The sequence below is a fragment of the Lithobates pipiens genome, unplaced genomic scaffold (genome assembly GCF_037356315.1).
Source record: "Lithobates pipiens isolate NorthernLeopardFrog02 unplaced genomic scaffold, aLitPip1_a1.2 Scaffold_13, whole genome shotgun sequence".
Lineage (NCBI taxonomy): Eukaryota > Metazoa > Chordata > Amphibia > Anura > Ranidae > Lithobates > Lithobates pipiens.
The window spans coordinates 235725295-235746476 of record NW_027507718.1 but is presented as its reverse complement, the minus strand read 5'-3'; the positions used below and the strand labels follow the sequence as shown (position 1 = coordinate 235746476).

Sequence of the window (21182 nt, the reverse complement as noted above, 5' to 3'; positions counted from 1 at the left end):
CTTAATATACATACATACATACATACAAATTTAGGTTAGAGGCTTGGGTGTAATAACTGTTGTAAGATTTATGTTTATTGAATACATGTAGATCATGAGAAGAAGAGCAAACATGTAAAATTCCACGTGATCTGTACTATTATACTGCAGAAATATAGCTAAATAGGATTGGAATTTTATGGCACATCATTAATGCCATGTGAGCACAACACTGATGAAGGTGACAATTAAATCAGTTGCATTAAAGTTTATTTATAGAACTGTGCTTGGAAAATGACCAGTTGTCCTGATCACAAGGAAAGTCAGCACAATAATGGAATATGGAGTAAAAAAATTTTGAATATAACTTATCACCAAGCTATCTTTAGGGGAAGGTTAATTTCTGTATGTTTTTGATGTGAACTAAGCAGAGCAGTATAATAATTTCTGTTTTAAGTTGTGTTCCTATTTTCTCTATTGGGCTTTTACAGGCTCTTAGACTGGCCATACATGGAGCAGATTTTCTATGGTTGCAGGAAAAAAAAAATTACAGTGTTAATGCGGGAATCCCTCCTGCTGAGCCATTGTCTTCTCCTGATGGGGGAGGGTGGGGGAAGCCGCCCCCCCTGGGAGAAGACAGTGATTATTTCTAGTGACTATAGCAGCCAGTAGCGATAATCGCAAGAGAATCCGTCAGGCTGGCTGTACCCAAGTTGATCAATTGATCAACTTGGTACATTCACATTAACGGTTCAAATCTCAGCCAGTTCCTGCTGAACCAGCCGAGATTCGAACCGTGTATTTTCGGCCTTTGTTATCACTGAGCACTATGGAATGTTCAGATTTTGCATGTTGACATGTGGGAATTCTAGAAATAGGCTGCATTTCTCAAAATGTTGAATTCTAGCTTATTAAAGAGGGACTGAACTCTAGACGCTAATGCCCAAAATATGGCAAATGGAAGGCAAGTCACCAGGATTTGCCTGTAGTCTTCCTGCAGCTGAATTTGCTTCTTTACATCAGTCTCCAGCAAGAACAACCATGAGCAGCACACTAGTAACACTGCCAAATCTTAGTACAAAGACTAGCACTCAGAGGAGCAATGACCTGGATCTTGCACTGCAGACTATAAGGCTGTATGCACAAGAGTACCTAGGCATGAGACCAGCAGAAAGTGTACTATGTTTCAGGAGGAATGTAAAACAAAAAAGGTATTTTCTCAGGTTACTGCTGAGGCACAGTTGAAGAGAATTTCTTGATGATTTTATTTAATTTTTTTCATTGAAGTCTTCAAGGTAAGGGGAAGGCCCCCTTCCTCTGCCTTTCTCTTGCTATTGGTTGTCTGTGGAAATTACTCAGAGCCTAGACAAGGTGCCATATCCAGTCATTAGGGATGAGCTCAGGCGTGTTTGCATGGTCCACGTGCAGAGCCCACCAGGAAGTCAGCGCTGCGCTAATCACAGGCAGTGAGACATTGCCCGATCTCTGCAGCCGTGCATCGGGGCAGTGTCTCGCCGCCTGTGATCAGTGCTGCGCCGACTTCCTGGCGGGCTCTGCACGTGGACCAATGCGAACATGCCTGAGCTCATCCTTACCGGTCATATCCTTCCTAGCTCTTGTCAGATCTGCTGCAGCAGCTGAGGGGGGCATTTTGGACTTGGTTAGACATAATTATACTTAGAAAACATATAGCAACATGGGATAAAGTATTACTTGTACTTTGTATCATAAGAGACAGCACAGTTACAAAACAAAATTATATATCTTTAACCTTTCTTAATGTTTCCTATAACATTTGTTCAGATCCACATTCAGTGTTTGCATAATAGAACCCTCCAGACTGTGGAGCTCTCATTCATTACTTGAAGATGCCTGTTTTAAAGTCTGAATATCAGTTTTTTGGGGGTTACATCCTTATGGGTTAGCTTTAGCTGTATTTTATGACCCCCGTGGCATTAAGCAGTTATTTCTGTACACAACTATATGGCATCCATGTCTCGTACTAGAAATGTTTGATGAAGTAATGATATTCAGAGTTTATTATTTAGCCCCGTCTTACAAGTGTGTCACAAAGGTGTAGCACAACAACCCATAGATGTTGTGTTTGTTTTTTTTTTTTTTTTTTTTTTTTTTTTTTTTTAACTAATATATTCTTTCACACCTTTTTGCAATGAAAGGAGAGCACAGACATAGCTTGTTTAGCTGTACTTCTCCTGTGCATCACAGGAGTGCAGTTCCTTCTGTACTCCTGTGACCCGTTTTCAACAGACAGCAGGCTGACTTCACAGAGCTGGTCCAGGTTTGGGTAAGATCACGACAATGAAGTCTGGATCGGCCCACATGCCTGGACCGGCTCCCAGCTCAGCCTCTCCAGCCTCCTCCCACACCCCAGCACTCCAGTGAGCAGTCACCAGCTCTCTGCTCAGAGAGCCCTATGAACTGAGCGATCAGCAATGTTTGGAAGCTTGTTTCCCAGTGTTAGAGCCGGCGGGCGGCAGATGCAGCACCGGAGAGATGCTGCATCCACATAGGCAAGTATGGTTCTGCAAAAAAAAATAAACACCAAACCTCATACTTCTTTTAATTTATCTCATTTGCAAGATATGCAAGTAAAATTGCTTTAAACCTATTGTATACACAAAAAATACTCACTGTATCACCCATCTGCACATACGTGTGTCCTCCTTTTCTAAACACTGGCCCTCCAGAGTAATAGAACCCCTCTAGCAATTTGTTTTTTTTCTCTATTGACTTGCAAGTGGTTTTTGCCCTGGTACAAACCTCAACAGTGAGGGAGCCAGTAGTGGAGCTTCACAGTACAAAATGGAAATGGTAGGGCCTAACTCTACCACATCTTTAAAACATGATCAGCATTGGATTGCTTTTCAGAAGAGAAACAGATGGCAGGCATTCAAAAGGCAGTACTGCCACCCCCAAAATGCTCCCTTTTTTTGACAGCTGAATAAAATAAATGTAAATACCAAACCTCAATCTTGCAGCACAACCCTATTCACTTGAATAGGTTGCATTTGGTGACGGTACTTTCTGCCGAATGTGACATGGAGTACAATTTTTGCTAAAGAATTATAAGTAGTACATCAGTGTGCTGCATCCAGTGAAATCAATGTGCCTGGCATATGTTTCTACAATGGAGGGATCAGATACTACAGTGTGGAAGAAAAAATAAAATCACATTGGAGGTGAAGAGCTTTTAATCTGTTGCAAGATTTTCCTGAAATGCAAAACCTTTTCATTTACTGTTTTGGTGCTTTAACTGCCATTAGTATAGCAATCTTTACCTTACCATTCAAATATTTCTATTGTGATATAAAGTTTAGTGCTGAGTGATCCTTAAAACTCTTCTTTTGGTCTTAGCATGTTGGAAGCTGATCTCCAGCTCAGCGATAGTGAAGACAGCAATGAAGAGGAGGAGGAGGTATGTTACTACCCTTATTTATGCAGTCAATAAAAGCTGCTTCCAGCATTTTAATATTCGTTTAATTTAAACAATCTTCATTTATTATATATTTGTTTTGCAGATTACTGAGAAGCCACTTTCTTCATCTGCCCCATCAAGGTATTGCTTTTTATTTAGTTATTCATATATATTGCCGTGCTCTGGTTCTGTAATCCAGACACGCCTTGTTTTAATGGCTGGTCACAGCTGTCTTTATCTTTCTTTGCTGCCCCTTGTTTTAGAATTGTATTTTGTAGCCTTAATTGTTAACCTATTCTGTAAGGGTTAAAGGCTAGAATTAAAATTGTTGGGGGCCCTGATATCAAACAACAAAGGAAACTTCCCCAAAATGTATATGTCAGGGCTAGAATTACTTCCGTGTAGTTGAGCAGACTCTCCTCCAGCTCGTACCATATACGGTTTGTATTAAGGACTTTAGGTGTTACTGAACCCACAACAGTAAGATCAGTCTGTTTATGCAGTATAGCATGCTTGTTATACTCACTGTGGAACTTAAGGGGTTAATCCTCTGCATTGTGTGAAAAGGCTGTTTGATCCTGTCTCTTCTGATCCTCCTCCTTCCACTGTCCCCAAACCATCTCCTGATAAGAACAGAGCCTTTGAGGACACTCTGCTAATGCTCAGCTTGGTGTGTATTGCTAAAGAGTTTTTTCTTGGGGGGGGGGGGTGCATGTGATCTGCACAGGGCCAAACAGCACTGCACAGACAGAGGGTCAGGGGTCCTGCAGCCTTATAGGACAGTCATAGCCAAGATATAATGAATGCAGGGTCTTGGGTTTAGTAACACTTTAAATGTCAAAAGCCAACCTTTTTTTAAGATGTGGATAAAGTAGAAAATGGTTAACCCATTAGTATATAGATTTGTTTCTCTGTCCCATCATGGTGATACCCTTTATTTCCTCTCCCAGAGATGCAGCAGAAAATGAGAGGAATTATCTTGAAATGAGAAGTAGCCTCTTACCTGTCATTGGATCGAGTGTTCTCATTGAAAGATTTTCCCATCACATTTTCTTCTGGTAACTGCTCAAAAATGAAAGTGGTTATAAACTTCATTCATGAAATCTGAACAAAGCACATATATCTGTAGTGTTTACTTCTCTAAAACACATGGCTATCTTCATCGATTGAGACGCCACCCATTGTTGGACACGTTTGTTCAAAAGAATCAAAAATATGACACCTCTGCTATGTTGTGGCAGTAGAAATGCATGTTTAAGGCTATACATTTTAAATTCGTATTTAGACTTTGCCAGATATTCGTTTTTTTTCTCAGTGTTTCTTACACTGTTTAGAACTACCTCTAGTTGATTTCTATTGAATCCTAATGTAAGTGTATGTAATGTAAGTGTTGGACAGACTACAAACCACAAAGTGTTCCATGACTACATAAACATCTGCTGTTGTAGACTATATAAATGAAAAAATGTATATGAGATTTTAAGTCCCTAATCTCATTATCTCTAATGTGTTTTGTTTGGCAGTGTTGTGCCATCACAGGTGGGCAGCGTGGCCTCAGCACATTCCGGAAGTGTGGAAACTGAAGCGAGTGAGACCGAGAGCTCTTCAGACACAGAGAGTGAAAGTGGCTCAAGTGATGGTGAAGAGAATAAGGTAACGTGCTTAGATACGTCACACTTGACATTCTGAAGTCCTGCTGTTATTGGATCGTTTCAACTAGTTCAGCCTTCTTTAGCTAAATCTACTGCAGGTCAATATTTTTCCTAGGCCGTGGACCGATAAAGAAAATCTGACATGTAGACAGGTGTGATTCACTGTGAAATGTCATTTACCTGCCTCACTCTAGATGAACAATAGCAGTAACCAAGACTGATAGTTCATGCAGTAATGCACAACGTATTTTATAACCTTTTATACCATACAAACAATAGTTATTTTTTTTACAGTGCAATATAGGCTTATTTGGAAAAAAAATCTCCTTTTCGTTTTGTGAGTGCTGTCCATCTTTCCACAACTTCCTGGATTCCTGCATACTTTGCAGCTTCTCTTCTGCTGTTTACTTTCAATCTACTACATATCTCATGGTATCTTGCTGCCTGCATATTTTGATTTATATACTGACCTGCTTCCTCCTCCTCTCAGCACTTCTGTAGCTCAGAAGGCCAGCTCTGTGAAATATGTGACACAGCAGTGCATGTGCGCAGGGCATAGTGAATGTGTCACAGAATTCAAGAAAGCAAATGTGTGGAGAGCTTCATAAAATATGCTTACCAATTTGAAGATTATTAAGATTATTAGGCGTAGGTTAATTGAAATACAATGTGGAAATGAATATGATTTCCATATATATGACCAAAGCTATGCTTTAAGTAGATGTAAAAAAGGCTAGTAGCCAAAGAGTGGCCATGCCCCCTCCGCACAGAAAATGCCTGTAGTGGTTCCTGGGCTCTCCCAATCGGTGGCCTGGGACTAGGGATGAGCTCCGGCGTGTTCACATACTCCACATGCTGAGCCCGCCAGGAAGTCGGCGCTGCGCTAATCACAGGCAGTGAGACATTGCCCGATCTCTGCAGCTGCGCATCGGGGCAGTGTCTCACTGCCTGTAATTATTGCAGCGCTGCGCTGACTTCCTGGCGGGTTCTGCACATGGAATATGCGAACACGCCAGAACTCATCCTTACCAGGGACTAAAGTAAAATCCCCTAACATCTGTCCCTCGATTTCCTTAGCATCTACTAACCCCAGAAACAACTATTATGTCATGGTTAAAAGCTGTAATTCCTGAGGTAATGTAGCCAGGGAAGCAGTTGATTAACACGATCTGTGCTTGATTAGCTGCAGTGGAGGGCCCTGATCTCTCATTTAAGTGTTAAAGTATAATAAAAATAATTAAATGCCAAACTGCAGATGTCCGAGTGAGAGCATTAATTCTAGGACTGCAATTCATGGTAATGCTAAACTGGTAATGCATAAAGACTCTTAAACTGTTGTCTATGGACAGTTTTGGGTACAATAGTTTTACCTGATTTCACAGGCACTCGCAATTTTAGAGCTTGATATGTTTGGTATATTTACTCAATCCAACCCCATCTTTTATATTTTGTCCAAAAAATTAGATATGATATTGTGTGAGCTTTGCACTAAAATTAATTTTAGTGTGTTTTTTTTTTCCCCTAAAACTATGGGTTTAATAAACATTTGCACAAATTTTGTGTGATCTAAAAATTGCAACTGCCACCATTACAAGGCTGCCTCTGCCTTCAGAAAATATAGAATTTTTGGAGGATTTAAAGTAAGTTCTAGGAGCAAATGCAGATTATAATGTGTTTGTGTGAAAAGGTAAAAATCTGCCCCAGTAGACAAGTGGTTAATTATTAAACAAACCTCCCAAAAAAAGAGTCGAAATACTTAATGCATCTAATCTGCTTTTACGTGACCTTACTCCATTTAGTTTAGAACCTGTCAACGCTCTTACTGGTTTAATTTTCTGAGTGAGAATACTCTGCTATTAGTCAACATAATGAACAAAGAAAATCCATGCGTTTGAAATGAAACTGGTGGGCCCAGGTCCACTTTTACATTTGCTTCCAGACTGTGTGATTGTTTTTTGCAGTAACCAGGCAGTGAGGCAGCATGGTACAGGAGGAGAGTAAGCTGTTTCCATATAATTATGAACTAGCATAAAACGCAAAACCAACAGGCTTACAATTTTTCTTTTTTCAATGTACCATCAGACAGATTTGATGTGCACAGGGCTGTGATTTCCTTTTTATACATTTCTCTGTGGGCTCTCTTTATATTCCTTAGTCATAAACAGGAAATAAAGCTGATCGTTTTTTACATCTTCTTCTATTCTGTTACAGCATGACACCCAGCCATCTGACTGGCAGTTGGGGAACTTCATGGTCAAACCTGCAGCACTTACTGAAAACCTCAATAGCACTGTGGATCATGAACAAGAAGCTCACTGGGAGAGTAAAGAGCATGACAGTCTTTCATCCCCTCTTCATGACTCTCCAAAGACTGTTGAGTCTCACCATGAAAAGGTTAATTGGACTTCTCAGGAAGATATCCAGAACAATCCTAGTTTTCCAGAATCCCCTATAGTCAAAGAAACTGTAACTCCTAGGCAGACTGTTGGCATTAAACAGCCAAAGAGACCTGTCAAGGCCTCCTTTCAGAACGAGCCAAAGGGAGGACTTACTGTTGAAAGTGAGCCACAACCATACAGGCCAAGAGACCAGCCTTCCAAGGAGAGGCCAACTGTGAAAACGAAAGTTAAAACAAAACCAAATGACTATAAGGAACCAAACACAATTGTTGCACATAGTAGTGAAAATAAGAAGCACAAAAGCTCTCACCATAGTAGCAGCACCAAAAAGTGTCCAAGCACTCAGACAGACAAAAAACAGAGTGCCTTATCACTCCCGCAGTGCCCCTCTGGTTCAAAAGGACTGAGTCAAAGCAAAGCCAATCATAGGACTAACCCAACTCATCCTGCAGTTGTTGTGCGTGAAGACTCTCATAGGGACAAAGTGTTATTGCCAATAGGAGACAACAGACTGCCGCCACCTATCAAGAACAGTCATAAACCTCTTGCTCTTATTGTCAAAATTGAGCTGTCCTTGCTCTCTAGGATCCCGGGATCATCAGGGAAAGTTAATGAGTCAAAGAGTAAAAATATTAGCAGTCATGATTCTCACAGTAAGAACAAGGAGAAACCTGAGAAAACACATTCACATAATCATGGCAAAGAGCATGCAAAGAGAAAGGTAAATTTGTATGCCTGTCATTTGTGTAACATTACTTTCCAAAGTACAGAATGGTTTCTCAAACTTTAATGTTAAAGCTACCCTGTCACTAAACAGAAGATACTCAACAAAATCATACCTGTAAAATAAGACTGTAATTACCTTTCTGACTTTGTTAGCGAACCTCTTCCCCAATGCTGTTGACGGCTGACCACCCAAATCTGAACTTATTCTCTCTGGAGAAAAGACGCTTAAGAGGGGATATGATTTCAACTTACAGATACCGTACTGGTGACCCCACAATAGGGATAAAACTTTTTTGTGGAAGGGAGTTTAACAAGACTTGCGGCCACTCATTAAAATTAGAAGAAAAGAGGTTTAACCTTAAACTAAGTAGAGGGCTCTTTACTGTAAGAGTGGAAAGGATGTGGAATTCCCTTCCACAGGCGGTGGTCTCAGCAGGGAGCATTGATAGTATCAAGAAACTATTAGATACGCACCTGGGTGACCACAACATACAGGGATATACAAGGTAATACTGACATATAATCACACACATAGGTTGATGGACTTGTGTCTTTTTTTTTTCGACCTCATCTACTATGTAACTGTCTTTCTGCTAGCCACTCCACCTCTAGGACTAGGGACTGGCATGGAGCTCTATAGAGACACCTCAAAATATTATTTGACCCCTACCTATTTTGTTGACCCCTTTGGATAGTCCTATTGACTGCGGGGGATCAGTATTGATCTAGTAAGTTCCTGACCTTGGAATTTAGTTAATTTTGTTTATTCCAGTTCAGTGACTTACTAGGTCAGGGGTCTCCAAACTTTCTAAACAAAGGGCCAGTTTACTGTCTTTCAGACTCTCTGGAGCCCAGAATGTGATCAGCGTGAGTAGAAAATGCTTTGGCGTAAATAGGAGTCGACAATGCTTCATCTTTGGTATTAGTGGGAGGAATAGTGCCCTATCGTTGGTGTCAGTGGGAGGAATGATGTCCCATTGTTGTCAGTGTGAGTAGTAGTCCTTTGTATTAGGAGGAGGAATAGTGTGAATTGTTAGCAGGGGAAGGAATAGTGCCCCATCATTGGTGTTAGTGAAAGGAATAGTGTCCCGCTGGTGTGCAAGGGCTGGATAAAGGCAAGCAAAGGGCCACAATTTGGAGACCACTTACTAGGTGATGACAACTGGGGGTCTTTATGTTTAGAAAAACAATTGGAAGCTTACTATAGTTCCAAGGCAAATGCTAAAGAAAAACCAAGATTTGTTAGAGATCTGCCTTTGAAAATTACACAAACATTTTTACTTTGTTTTGCAGTACATAAGAAGCTCAATTTACAAATCTAATACAGCAGGATAAATTGTCATTCTCCCGCCGCTCTCTCTCCAGGTGCCCTCTTCTCCCGCCGCTCTCTCTCCAGGTGCCCTCTTCTCCTGCCGCTCTCTCTCCAGGTGCCCTCTTCTCCTGCCGCTCTCTCTCCAGGTGCCCTCTTCTCCCGCCGCTCTCTCTCCAGGTGCCCTGGTGATCATATCCCCCTTAATCTCCTCTTCTTAAGAGAGAATAAATTCAGTTCCTCTAATCTTTCCTCATAGCTGAGCTCCTCCATGCCTCTTATCAGTTTGGTTGCCCTTCTCTGCACTTTTTCCAGTTCCCTGATATCCTTTTTGAGAACTGGTGCCCAAAACAGAACTGCATATTCCAGGTATTTTACAATATAGGAATTTTTACAGCAGCAGATCACAATTTTAATTATGTTATTATCACTATTTTGGATTAATATTTGCGCCAGTGACACCATTTTTTTCAAGAACTCGTCTTGAAAAAATTGTGTAAAAAAAAAAAAAAAGTTATACTTCCCAGTATCTTCCCGACTATAGAAGTTATACTAACAGGTCTATAGTTACATGGTAAAGACTTTGTTCCCTTTTTAAATGTAGGCACCACATTGGCCCTACGCCAGTCCAGTGGTACTATTCCCACCATTGAGTCCCTAAAAATGATATACAATGGCTTTGAAATTACAGAGCTTAATTCTTTTAGGATCCGTGGGTGGATGCCATCTGGTCCAGGTGCTTTTTTTTCACCTTCATTCTCTCTAAATATTTCTGGATATCTCTTTTGAGCCATTGTGGATCATTTGGGGTTGTTACTACCACCCCTATTATGTACATGAGCTCCCCCATACTTCTTTGTATACACAGAGCTGAAGAAAGTATTTAATATATTTGCCTTCTCTTTGTCCCCAGTCACCCACTCTAGATTATTTTGTAAATGGCCTACATGCTCAGACCTGACCTTTTTACTATTAACCACTAGAGATCCGCGCTATAGCTGAATGACGGCTACAGCACGGACCTGCTTTGCCGGGACTACGTCTATTGACGTCGTCCCGTGCACGAGCAGCCTGCGCGCTCCCTGAGGGGCGCGCGCGCTGCGCGCTGTGATCAGCGAGTCTGAGACTCGCTTGATCACGGATCGGAGCAAGGGGTCGATCCCGACCCCTTACCACGTGATCAGCTGTCAGCCAATGACAGCTGATCATGTGACACAACAAAGCCGGTAATCGGCTATTTTTCCTCCTCGCGCTGACCGTGCGAGGAGAAAAAAAAAGCCGATCACGGCCAGCTTATCAGTGCCCACCTGCCCCCTGCCAGTGCCACCTAATATAAAAGTGCCCCCCATCAGTGCCCACAGTGTCACCTATCAGTGCCCAAAATCTGCCTCAACAACAGTGCTGCACCCCAGTGCCACATATCTGTGCCCATCAGTGTCATCTACCAGTGCCCATCAGTGCCTATCAGAGCCACCTATCAGTGCCATCTATCAGTGCCCATCAGTCCCATCTATCAGTGGTACCTATCAGTGCCCCTTAGTGCCACCCATCCGTGCCCATCTTTGCCCATCAGTGCTGCCTTATCTGTGCCCATCAGTACTGCCTTATCTGTGCTTATCGGTGCCACCTTATCTGTGCCTATTAGTGCCGCCTTAACTGTGCCTATCAGGGCCCACCAGTGCCGCCTCATCAGCGCATTTCAGTGAAGGAGAAAAATGACCTGTTTGCAAAATGTTATAACAAACTAAGACATTTTTTTTTTTTGCATCTTTTTTTGTTTAGCAAAAAATAAAACTCCCAGCTGTAATTAAATACCACCAAAAGAAAGCTCTATTTGTGGGGAAAAAAATTATAAAAATTCATTCATTTGGGTACAGTGTTGTATGGCCACGCAATTGTCATTCAAAGTGCATCAGCGCTGAAAGCTGAAAATTGGTCTGGGCAGGAGGGGGGGTATAAGTGCCCAGTAAGCAAATGTTTAATGTATTTGAAGAATTTTTGGGGGTTTGTGCCATCTCTTGCAATCTGTCGTACGTTTTGAGTTTTTGCATCCTTGATTTCCTTTTTACATATTCTGTTATATTCTTTGTAACATTTAAACACTAGTTTTCCTTCATTTTTATATTTTTTAAAAGCTCTTTTCTTATTGTTTATAGCTTTAACTTCGGCTGTGAGCCACATAGGTTTTATTTTTAGCCTTTTAAACTTATTGCCCATGGGAATATAGTTTGCAGCCTCTTTGCGCTCTTGAAGTTAAGTGTTTTTATCTTTCCCGTATGTGTTTTTTGCTTACAGCTAACATCAAATGAAATCATGTTATGGTCACTGCTAACCAGATGTTCCTTTTTATATGAACATTTGTAATAAGCTCTGCATGGTTTGAGATTACCAGGACCAACAGAGCATCATTCCTAGTTGGGGCCTCAAACTGGACCATAAAATTGTCCTGTAATAGGTTTATAAATGTTTGAGAAAAAAGAAAGGAAATCTGCGCTACAGTGAAAAACCAAAATTATGTGTGATGCAGCAATTCAAAATATATACCAAAAATGCTATATATGTGTGAAATAGAAAAAAAGAACTGCGCATTCCCTAATATTTCATATTAGGGTATAAATATCCCAACAGTGAAGTGCAAGGGTGCTCGATATTACATGAAAAATACCATAAGCACCAAAATTAAATACATTGACTGCATATAATAATAAAATACAATAATGAATATATCTGTGATATCACCAATTGATATAAACAAACCCTATTATCATAAACACTAAATCTCAATAATTCTGGTGCCCAAAAAAAGGGAACATACAGAAAAAAGCCTACAAAAAACATAAGTCACATAGATAGTTGATATAGCAACATTGTAAAGTCCTTGTGAGTAAAATGAAAAAAACGCCACGTGTCTGAGGTGACTGTCCAAATTCTAAACCATATGTTGACGTGAAGCAAAATAAGGTGCACCACCACCATGTAGATAACAGTGGCTCCTTACCAGATGCCCCAGTAAGGAGCGCTTGTCTTAAAAATCAGGTCAGAGTGTACGTCAATCTTGAATCATCAAAGACAGAAACCCCCTGGAGCAGGACTCGAATGTATTCCAACAAAGAGGCAAATGGTCCACCATAGGAAGGAAAAAACACTCCAAATAGTGTAAAACCATTTATTAAAAATAAACATAAAAGGAAGTGCACTTACAAGAGTAAATGAACACAGGGCATATCATCAATGGGAAAGCGTCGGCCGATCGCGAACTCCAAACGATATCCTGTTCTGCTATAATTCTAATGAGGCAAAAAGCGTGACCCCAGGACGACGTGATCTTTTCACGAAACGCGTTGGGTGGCGTGACACGCTTTTTGCCTCATTAGAATTATAGCAGAACAGGATATCGTTTGGAGTTCGCGATCGGCCGACGCTTTCCCATTGATATGCCCTGTGTTCATTTACTCTTGTAAGTGCACTTCCTTTTATGTTTATTTTTAATAAATGGTTTTACACTATTTGGAGTGTTTTTTCCTTCCTATGGTGGACCATTTGCCTCTTTGTTGGAATACATTCGAGTCCTGCTCCAGGGGGTTTCTGTCTTTGATGATTCAAGATTGACGTACACTCTGACCTGATTTTTAAGACAAGCGCTCCTTACTGGGGCATCTGGTAAGGAGCCATTGTTATCTACATGGTGGTGGTGCACCTTATTTTGCTTCACGTCAACATATGGTTTAGAATTTGGACAGTCACCTCGGACACGTGGTGTTTTTTTCATTTTACTCACAAGGACTTATAAATGTTTGACCTTTTAAGTTGCATCAAAAACAAAGGTGTTCGTTTTTTGTTTTTTTTTACGTTTAATTTGTGTTTGAATGCAGCCACAGTCTGAGTAGAGAAGCCTTTCCCCTGCCAGCACTTTGCAAAGTATTACCTTGCTTTCAGTGCGAAAAGTTTTTCCTCTGCTGCCCAAACCTATACCTCTGCAATCAGCAAGGATCACACACCCTGCAAATTGGAGAGTTTAGAAAGGGTGTGTGTTGGGACCTCAGTAGAGACCACAGCTTCCACACAGAGAACGGGTCCTTCTTTGCTGCTTGGTGGGGACGGGCTTTTCTACTACTAGTCTGTGGCTGCTTTCTAAAGGACAGGCTTAACATACACTTTTATACTTCTAAAATGTATTTAGCTTATTTAAAAAGTTTATTTGGGCTCTGGCAACTGTAGGTTATTGTAATTTAGAAAATAGTTTTGAGTTATTGTAATTAAAGTAAATTTTGACTTTACTATTTTAATTGCTTGCTCTTCCACTTTTCTGTCATTGTATTAATGTGCACCTGAAGGCAAAACTTTTTTTAGTTTTGGATAGAGGGAAGATGGATTAGAACACCTGTCCATTTTTATTGCCATCTGTGCCCTGTTAGGGAAATTCACTCTCTATGTGACCTGTTTACCATTATCATCCAAAATAGAAGAAAATCTGAAATTTTGGGTTGTCGCCAGAACAGTAAGAGGACACCATCCAATGGGGAAAAGAGTTTTTGGCTTATAACTCTCCCTTATTCTATCCAAAATGAAAAAGTTACAACAAAAATGGCGCCGCTTTACCGCTGATGCCCCCACGCCCCAGTGTGAAAGCAGCCTAGTAAGCCAGAAAAGTACAAATACCCTCCAAATTACCTATTTTTGCAAAATGGTAATCTCAAGGTATTTAGTGAGAGGCATGGTTACGTTTTTTGACTTTGTAGTTTTTTTCCCACAATTCTTTGCAAAATTAAGATTCCCAGCCTAATCCCCCCCCCCCCCACCCAAAAAAATTGTATTAACGGGTTATTCCTCTCACATGGCATGTGCATACCACAAATTACACCCCTCCTGAGTATGGCGATGCCACATGTGACTTTTACACAGCCTGGCCACATACAGAGGCTCAACATCCAAGTAGCACCTCCAGGCGGTCTAGGAGTAAAAGTACACACATATAATTTCATGGTGACCTATCTCACTTTTGAAGGCCCTGGAGCACCAGGACATTGTAAACGCCGACAAAATTACCCCATTTTGGAAAGCTAACACTCCAATGTATAATCTATGATGCATAATGAGTCTGAGTTTTGAATGGTTCATTTTTTTTTCCAAAAGTTTTTGGAAAACATGGAAAAAAAAATAAACTTTTTTTTTTTTTTTTATTTTTTTTTTACACAAAGTTGTCCATTTATAAGATATTTCCAACACATAGCATGTACACAGTAAAAATGGCCCCCCTAAATACATTCTGTTACTCCTCCTGAGTATAGTGATTCCACATGTTTGAGACTTTTACACAGCCTGGCCACATACAGAGGCCCAACATCCAAGAAGCACCATCAGATATTTTAGGGACATAAATTACGCATTTAATTTACCGACAACCTATCACATTTTTGAAGGCCTTTCATATTTCTAACACATAGCATGTATATACCAAGAATTACACCCCAAAATGCATTCTGCTGAGCAAAGAGTAAACAAAATATTAACTGGTTTTAGTAGTGCAGTTGTCCACAGGAGGAGAGCCCTGATCCAGGCAGGGACGTGGTCAGTGATAGTGCATGGAATAGTCCAGGCAGCAATATTGTCCATAGTGAGTACAGGCAGGGATACTGTCCATATACAGTCCAGGATCAGTGTAGGTAAAGTGTCAAAATATTATTCCTGGTAATAGGCATGAACACGATCCATAGGACAGGTAGCAGGCCAAGAAAGAAAGTTTTCTTCATCCAGAAAAAGTTCTGGAGCCCCTCACATATTTGAGACCCCTGTGTTCCCACTAGCATAGCAGGGTAAAATAGTCCAAGAGGCAGGCACAAAACGTGGTCAAACAGTCCAGGGTCAGTTCCAGATCGGGCAGAAGTAGGTACAGTTTAGGGTTAGGCAGAAGCGTGGTTCTATAACAGGCCAGGGTCAGTTCTGGAGCAGACAGGTATGTTTAGCGTTGGGCAGAAGCGTGGTCGTAAAGCAGGGCAGGGTCAGTTCAGGAGAAGGCAGCGGTATGTACAGTTTAGCGCAGTGGTATAAGGGATGTTGGAGGTAAATGACAATTACATTTACCATACTTCACTAATAATGTACTGAAGTATGGTAATGGTGGTAACATTCACCTATACGGAGGCCTGTTTGGGAAGAACATTGGGGACAAAAATGCATAGTGTCTCTTCTAACTCCTCCTCGAGCACACCCGGCATTTTTTTCTGACGTCTTTGGCCTGTTTCACGTAGGGGGAATTTCTCAGGAAAGTGATGTTCTTGGAGTCTGTTCACTGAATCAAATCGAATATTTTGTGGTGGGCCTTTAGGGTACAATAGGGCGGTGATAATTTCTTCTTTTTTAATGAAGATAGGATAGGGGGGGGGGGGTCTCTGTAGATTTTTGGTAAATATAAGTGCTATACATGGCCAAACTGAAAAAATAGAAACTTTTTTATACCAATTGCAGGATTTTCTTGTGGGAAGGTAGGGTTTGATCATCTGATCATTGAAGTTGACGCCCCCCATGAACAAATTATATTCATGGACACAAGCTGGTGTGCGAATTGAGCCATTTCTTCTGGGGATTTCCATTTAGGTGTCATGAATTGAGAGCCTGTGGACATTTAGTCTGTCCCTCCACTTGACAACCAATAGCTCCTGGTTCCTCAAAGACGCAGTCTCCCCTCTTCGTAGCCTTTCATTAATGAGCCTATGCGGGAAGTCCTTCCTATTGGCTCTCGCTGTAGCACATGCTGGAGTGTCCTTCCGGTAAACGCTGTGAAAGAATGGCAAGCTTGAATAGAAATTGTCCACATAAAGATAGTAACCCTTTCCAAGGAGTGGATAGACACGCTCCCAAACAACTTTCCCACTGGCTTCAATGTACTCAGAGGGTTGTAGCTGGGTGTCCTTCCCTTCATACTCCAGGAAGGCGTAGATATACCCCCTTTCTCGGTCACAAAGCTTGTACAGCTTAACCCCACATTGGGCCCTTTTGCTGGGTATAAACTGTTTGATGCCCAGCTTGCCTGAGAATTTTACAAGTGACTTGTCGATGGAGATATTTTGGCAGGGGGTATATAACTGAGAGAATTTTTCTAATAAATAATTTAGAAGTGGCCGAATGTTAAATAACTTGTCATAAGCTGGGTCATTGCGGGGAGGGCACTGGGTATTGCCTGTATAGACGAGGAACCGCATAATCATAAGATATCTTGACCTTGGCATAAGGGATGAGAAGATTGGCATGTGGTGGATGGGTTTGGTGAACCAGTAGGATTATAATTCGTTTTTTTTTTGTTTTTTGTTTTTTTTGTGAGTCCCATGTTAAAAGTTAGGCCTAAATATGTATTCAATTCTTCCACAGTAAGTTCTCTCCACTCAAAGGGATGGGTAGAACTAGAACCAGGGTTGCTTGCAATAAACTGTTGTGCATAGAGGTTGCACTGGGCCATGATAGAAGATAGTAGGTCTTCAGTAAAAAATTAAATAAATAAAAAATCAAGAAGGGCAAAATTATCGGTGTTGACCTGGACACCTGGCTGGGCTGTGAAAGGGGGATGCTTGCTGCTCCTCAATTTGAGGGAAGACCCAGGGCATAGGGAAGGCTGGCATGGGTCATAACTCTTTGGGGCTGAGATGATGCCCTACTAGTGCTTGGCCTTTGTTGCAGTGGCACTGCACTACTTGTAGTAGTCTGCTGGTCCTCACCAGAATGCCTTTGTTTCATGGGCACAAGTTCCTCTTCCTCAGATTCTGTTGCAGACCCACTGCTTAAAACAGGTTCATAATTGCAATCGGACACAGACTCCGAGAGCTTCCCTGCTGCTCTCGTCACTCAGGATAAAAAGCTGGTGTGTCTCCTCAGCTGAATTTTTTATTTTTTGCCATACTGCTGACTGGGGGCTGTGGTGCGATAGGGACACTAGGACAGATGAGGGTGCCCTTCTGGGTGCTGATGAGGGTGCACTGATTGGTGCTAATGCACTGCGGCTGCCCTGATTAGCTGGCACTGATGAGGTGGCACTGACTGGTGCTGATGAGGATCCACTGATAGGGTGGCACTGATGAGCACTGTAGTGGGACTGATGGGCACTGTAGTAGTGCAGATGAACACTGATGGGCAATGTAGTGGCAACTAGGGCACTAATGTGGCACTGTAGAGAACTGTTGTGGCACTATAGAGGTGCTGATGGGCACTAATGTGGCAATGACGCATTGTAGGGCACAGATGAGCACTTTAGTGGCACTGATGGCACTCATGTGGCACTGTAAGACACTGATGTGGCACAGCTGTGACACAGTAGAGCACTGATGTAGCACTGCTGGGCACAGTAAAATGTATCACAAACTTACCGCTGGCACCGCTGGACACTCGATTTCTCGCCTCTCCACTCATAATGCATCGTGAGAGGAGAGAGATCAGCCCCTGGTTGACCCTGCATTGTTTACATTGTGATCACTCCTCACCACCTGTCAAACATGCTTTGATTGCTTTCAGAGGAGCAGCAGTGCCTGCTGCACTTGTGAATAAACCCTTAGTTGCATTCGGCAGCAGAACCCTTAGGGCTCGTTCACAGACTGCAAATGTAAATGAGCCCTTACTGTTCTGAGCCCCCTATAAGGCCGCTTTCACACTGATGTGTTGTGGTTTACCTGCACCATGGGTGCAGCGCCTTGTATCTGCATCAGTGTAAAAAGCACCCCTATACTATTATACCCAGTGTATTGCTTCACAATAACCTGAGGATTTCTTCTTTCCTGCTGCTGGCACCACTCTGGAGATCACTAGCCGTGATAAGAGGTGGAGTGCAGTTGGTATCACTCTGCATGGGAGACAGCAGTACAGCAGAGCCATCATATTATGTGGCTCTTGCTCCCTTCTACAGCTCCAACTATGCAAGTAGTCCCTCTGCAGTCACTGTAGATCTGAGGGGGAAGCTCTGCTGATCTTATAATTTAATCATGTGCAAGCTAAAATGCTGTTTTTTATTTTCCTTGCATGTCCCTCTTAGATCTACAGCGACTGAACTTCTTGCACTTGTAGTGCAAAGTGGATTTGCATTTCGTAAAAAAAAAAAACAGTATCTCACAAAAGTGAGTACACCCCTCACATTGTTTAAATATTTTATTATATCTTTTCATGTGACAACACTGAAGAAATGACACCTTGCTACAACGTAAAGTAGAGAGTGTACAGCTTGTATAACAGTGTACATTTGCTGTCCCCTCAAAATAACTCAACACACAGCCATTAATGTCTAAACCGCTGGTAACAAAAGTGAGTACACCCCTAAGTAAAATTGTCAAAATTGGGCGCAATTAGCCATTTTCCCCTCCCCGGTGTCATGTGACTGGTTAGTGTTACAAGGTCTCAGCTGTGAAAGGGGAGCAGGTGTTAAATTTGGCGTTATCACTCACTCTTACTGTTCACTGGAATTTCAACATGGCACCTTATGGCAAAGAACTCTCTGAAAAAAATAATTGTTGCTCTACATAAAGATGGCCTAAGCTAAGAAGATGCCAAGACCCTGAAATTCAGCTGCAGCACGGTGGCCAAGACCAAACAGCAGTTCAATAGGACAGGCTTTACTCAGAACAGGTCGGCCAAAGAAGTTGAGTGCACATGCTCAGCGTCATATCCAGAGGTTGTCTTTGGGAAATAGACATACCAGTGCTGCCAGAATTGCTGCAGAGGTTGAAGGGGTGGGGGCTCAGCCTGTCGGTGCTCAGACCATACACCGCACACTGCATCAAATTGGTCTGCATGGCTGTTATCCCAGAAGGAAGCTTCTTCTAAAGGTGATGCACAAGAAAGCCCGCAAACAGATTGCTGAAGACGAGCAGACTAAGGACATGGATTACTGGAACCATGTCCTGTGGTCTGATGAGACCAAGATAAACTTATTTAGTTCAGATGGTGTGAAGCGTGTGTGGCAGCAACCAGGTGAGGAGTACAAAGACAAGCGTGTCTTGCCTACAGTCAAGCATGGTGGCGGGAGTGTCATGGTCTGGGGCTGCATGACTGCTGCCAGTACTGGGGAGCTACAGTTCATTGAGGGAACCATGAATGCCAACATGTACTGTTACATACTGAAGCAGAGCATGATCCCCTCCCTTCGGAGACTGGGCTGCAGGGCAATATTTCAACATAATGACACCAAACACACCTCCAAGATAACCACTGCCTTGCTAAAGAAGCTGAGGGTGAAGGTGATGGACTGGCCAAGCATGTCTCCAGACCTAAACACGATTGAGTACCTGTGGGGTATCCTCAAATGGAAGGCGGAGGAGCGCAAGGTCTCTAACATCCACCAGCTTAGTCATTGAGGAGTGGAAGAGGACTCCTGTGGCAACCTGTGAAGCTCTGGTGAACTCCATGCCCAGAGGGTTAAAGCAGTGCTGGAAAATAATGGTGGCTACACAAAATATTGACACTTTAGGCCCAATTTGGACATTTTCACTTAGGGGTGTACTCACTTTTGTTGGCAGCAGTTGGGACATTAATGGCTTTGTGTTGAGTTATTTTGAAGGGACAGCAAATGTACACTGTTATACAAGCTGTACACTCACTACTTTACATTGTAGCAAAGTGTACTTTCTTCAGTGTTGTCACATGAAAACATATAATAAAATATTTTTAAAAATGTGAGGGATGTACTAACGTTTTTGAGAGTGTGTGTGTATAATAAATATATATATATATATATATATATATATATATATATATATATATATATGTATGTATGTATGTATGTATGTATGTATGTGTGTCATTTTGCATTGCTTCAGAACTAATGGGCCCATTTATAAAGCAGTGTCCATGCTGCTTTTCTTCCTTGGCTTCAGAGCTCTGAAGCAAGTGAAGCCCCATTCATTCTAAATATTGAGCTGGGAGAGGTAGTAGAAAACCAGTCAAACGACCTGTTTAAGGTCAGATGATTCACGAATCCTCCCTGCAGTGTTATGCAAAGAACACCACACAATTAAATGTAGATGCAGTGTAAAGTTCTCTCTGTAATTGTCCTATCTTTATTCTTTCTAATCTTTTGACCACAGCCAATATCTGATTGTTGGATTGCACATGCATAGCCTGACCACAGTGCTCTTTCACTAGTTTAGTGAATTGTAATGAACTGATGGTCAGATTATCTCAAGCAATGTTTTGTTTATTTGTTTTTTTTAAAAGAGAAAAAAAAGTCTCTTGCCACAACAGTTTGTTGGACGAACCATTCTTTGTGCAATCCTGCTAAAGTTTACAGTATGTGCAATGTGTATCTAATGTTTATGGGTAATTCTCACTAGTAGCAACTGTAGGGCATGCTGAGCAACTGAGACCACAATTTGATTAGTATTTTTTTGCATGATGGAAGATGTTTGTAAACAGCAATGCATTAACTATATTTTTAATTAAAAAAGGGAGCTACAGTTAACCTTCACTGTGTATGCTTTGGCTAAAGTTTCCTTATATTCTACAAGCATTAGGCAGGATACACATTATATAATTTTCAGTTTTCTTCAGATTTACCTTCAGCTATATAGTGCAATGGCCTGTCTGATTGCATACAATTTGAAAGTGTTTAGGTTTGACCTCATATTATATGGTTTTGGTAAATCTAAAGGAAAGTTGTATAAAAAAATTTGTATAGTGTGTAGCCAGCTTTAGGATTGGTATTTCCTTAT

At 41.6% G+C, this 21182-nt stretch overlaps 1 protein-coding gene across 5 annotated transcripts in view; it reads left to right on the top strand.

The window, feature by feature from the left end:
• The window catches only part of AFF1 (ALF transcription elongation factor 1), a 204314-nt gene that overhangs the window by 136793 nt on the left and 46339 nt on the right, over positions 1–21182 (top strand). For all 5 annotated transcript variants that reach the window (XM_077476366.1, XM_077476365.1, XM_077476368.1 and 2 more), the window contains 4 exons: positions 3355–3415; positions 3519–3556; positions 4939–5068; positions 7279–8187. In XM_077476366.1, the coding sequence (XP_077332492.1) occupies positions 3355–3415; positions 3519–3556; positions 4939–5068; positions 7279–8187 (1138 nt within the window). The remainder of the gene's footprint in view (positions 1–3354; positions 3416–3518; positions 3557–4938; positions 5069–7278; positions 8188–21182) is intronic.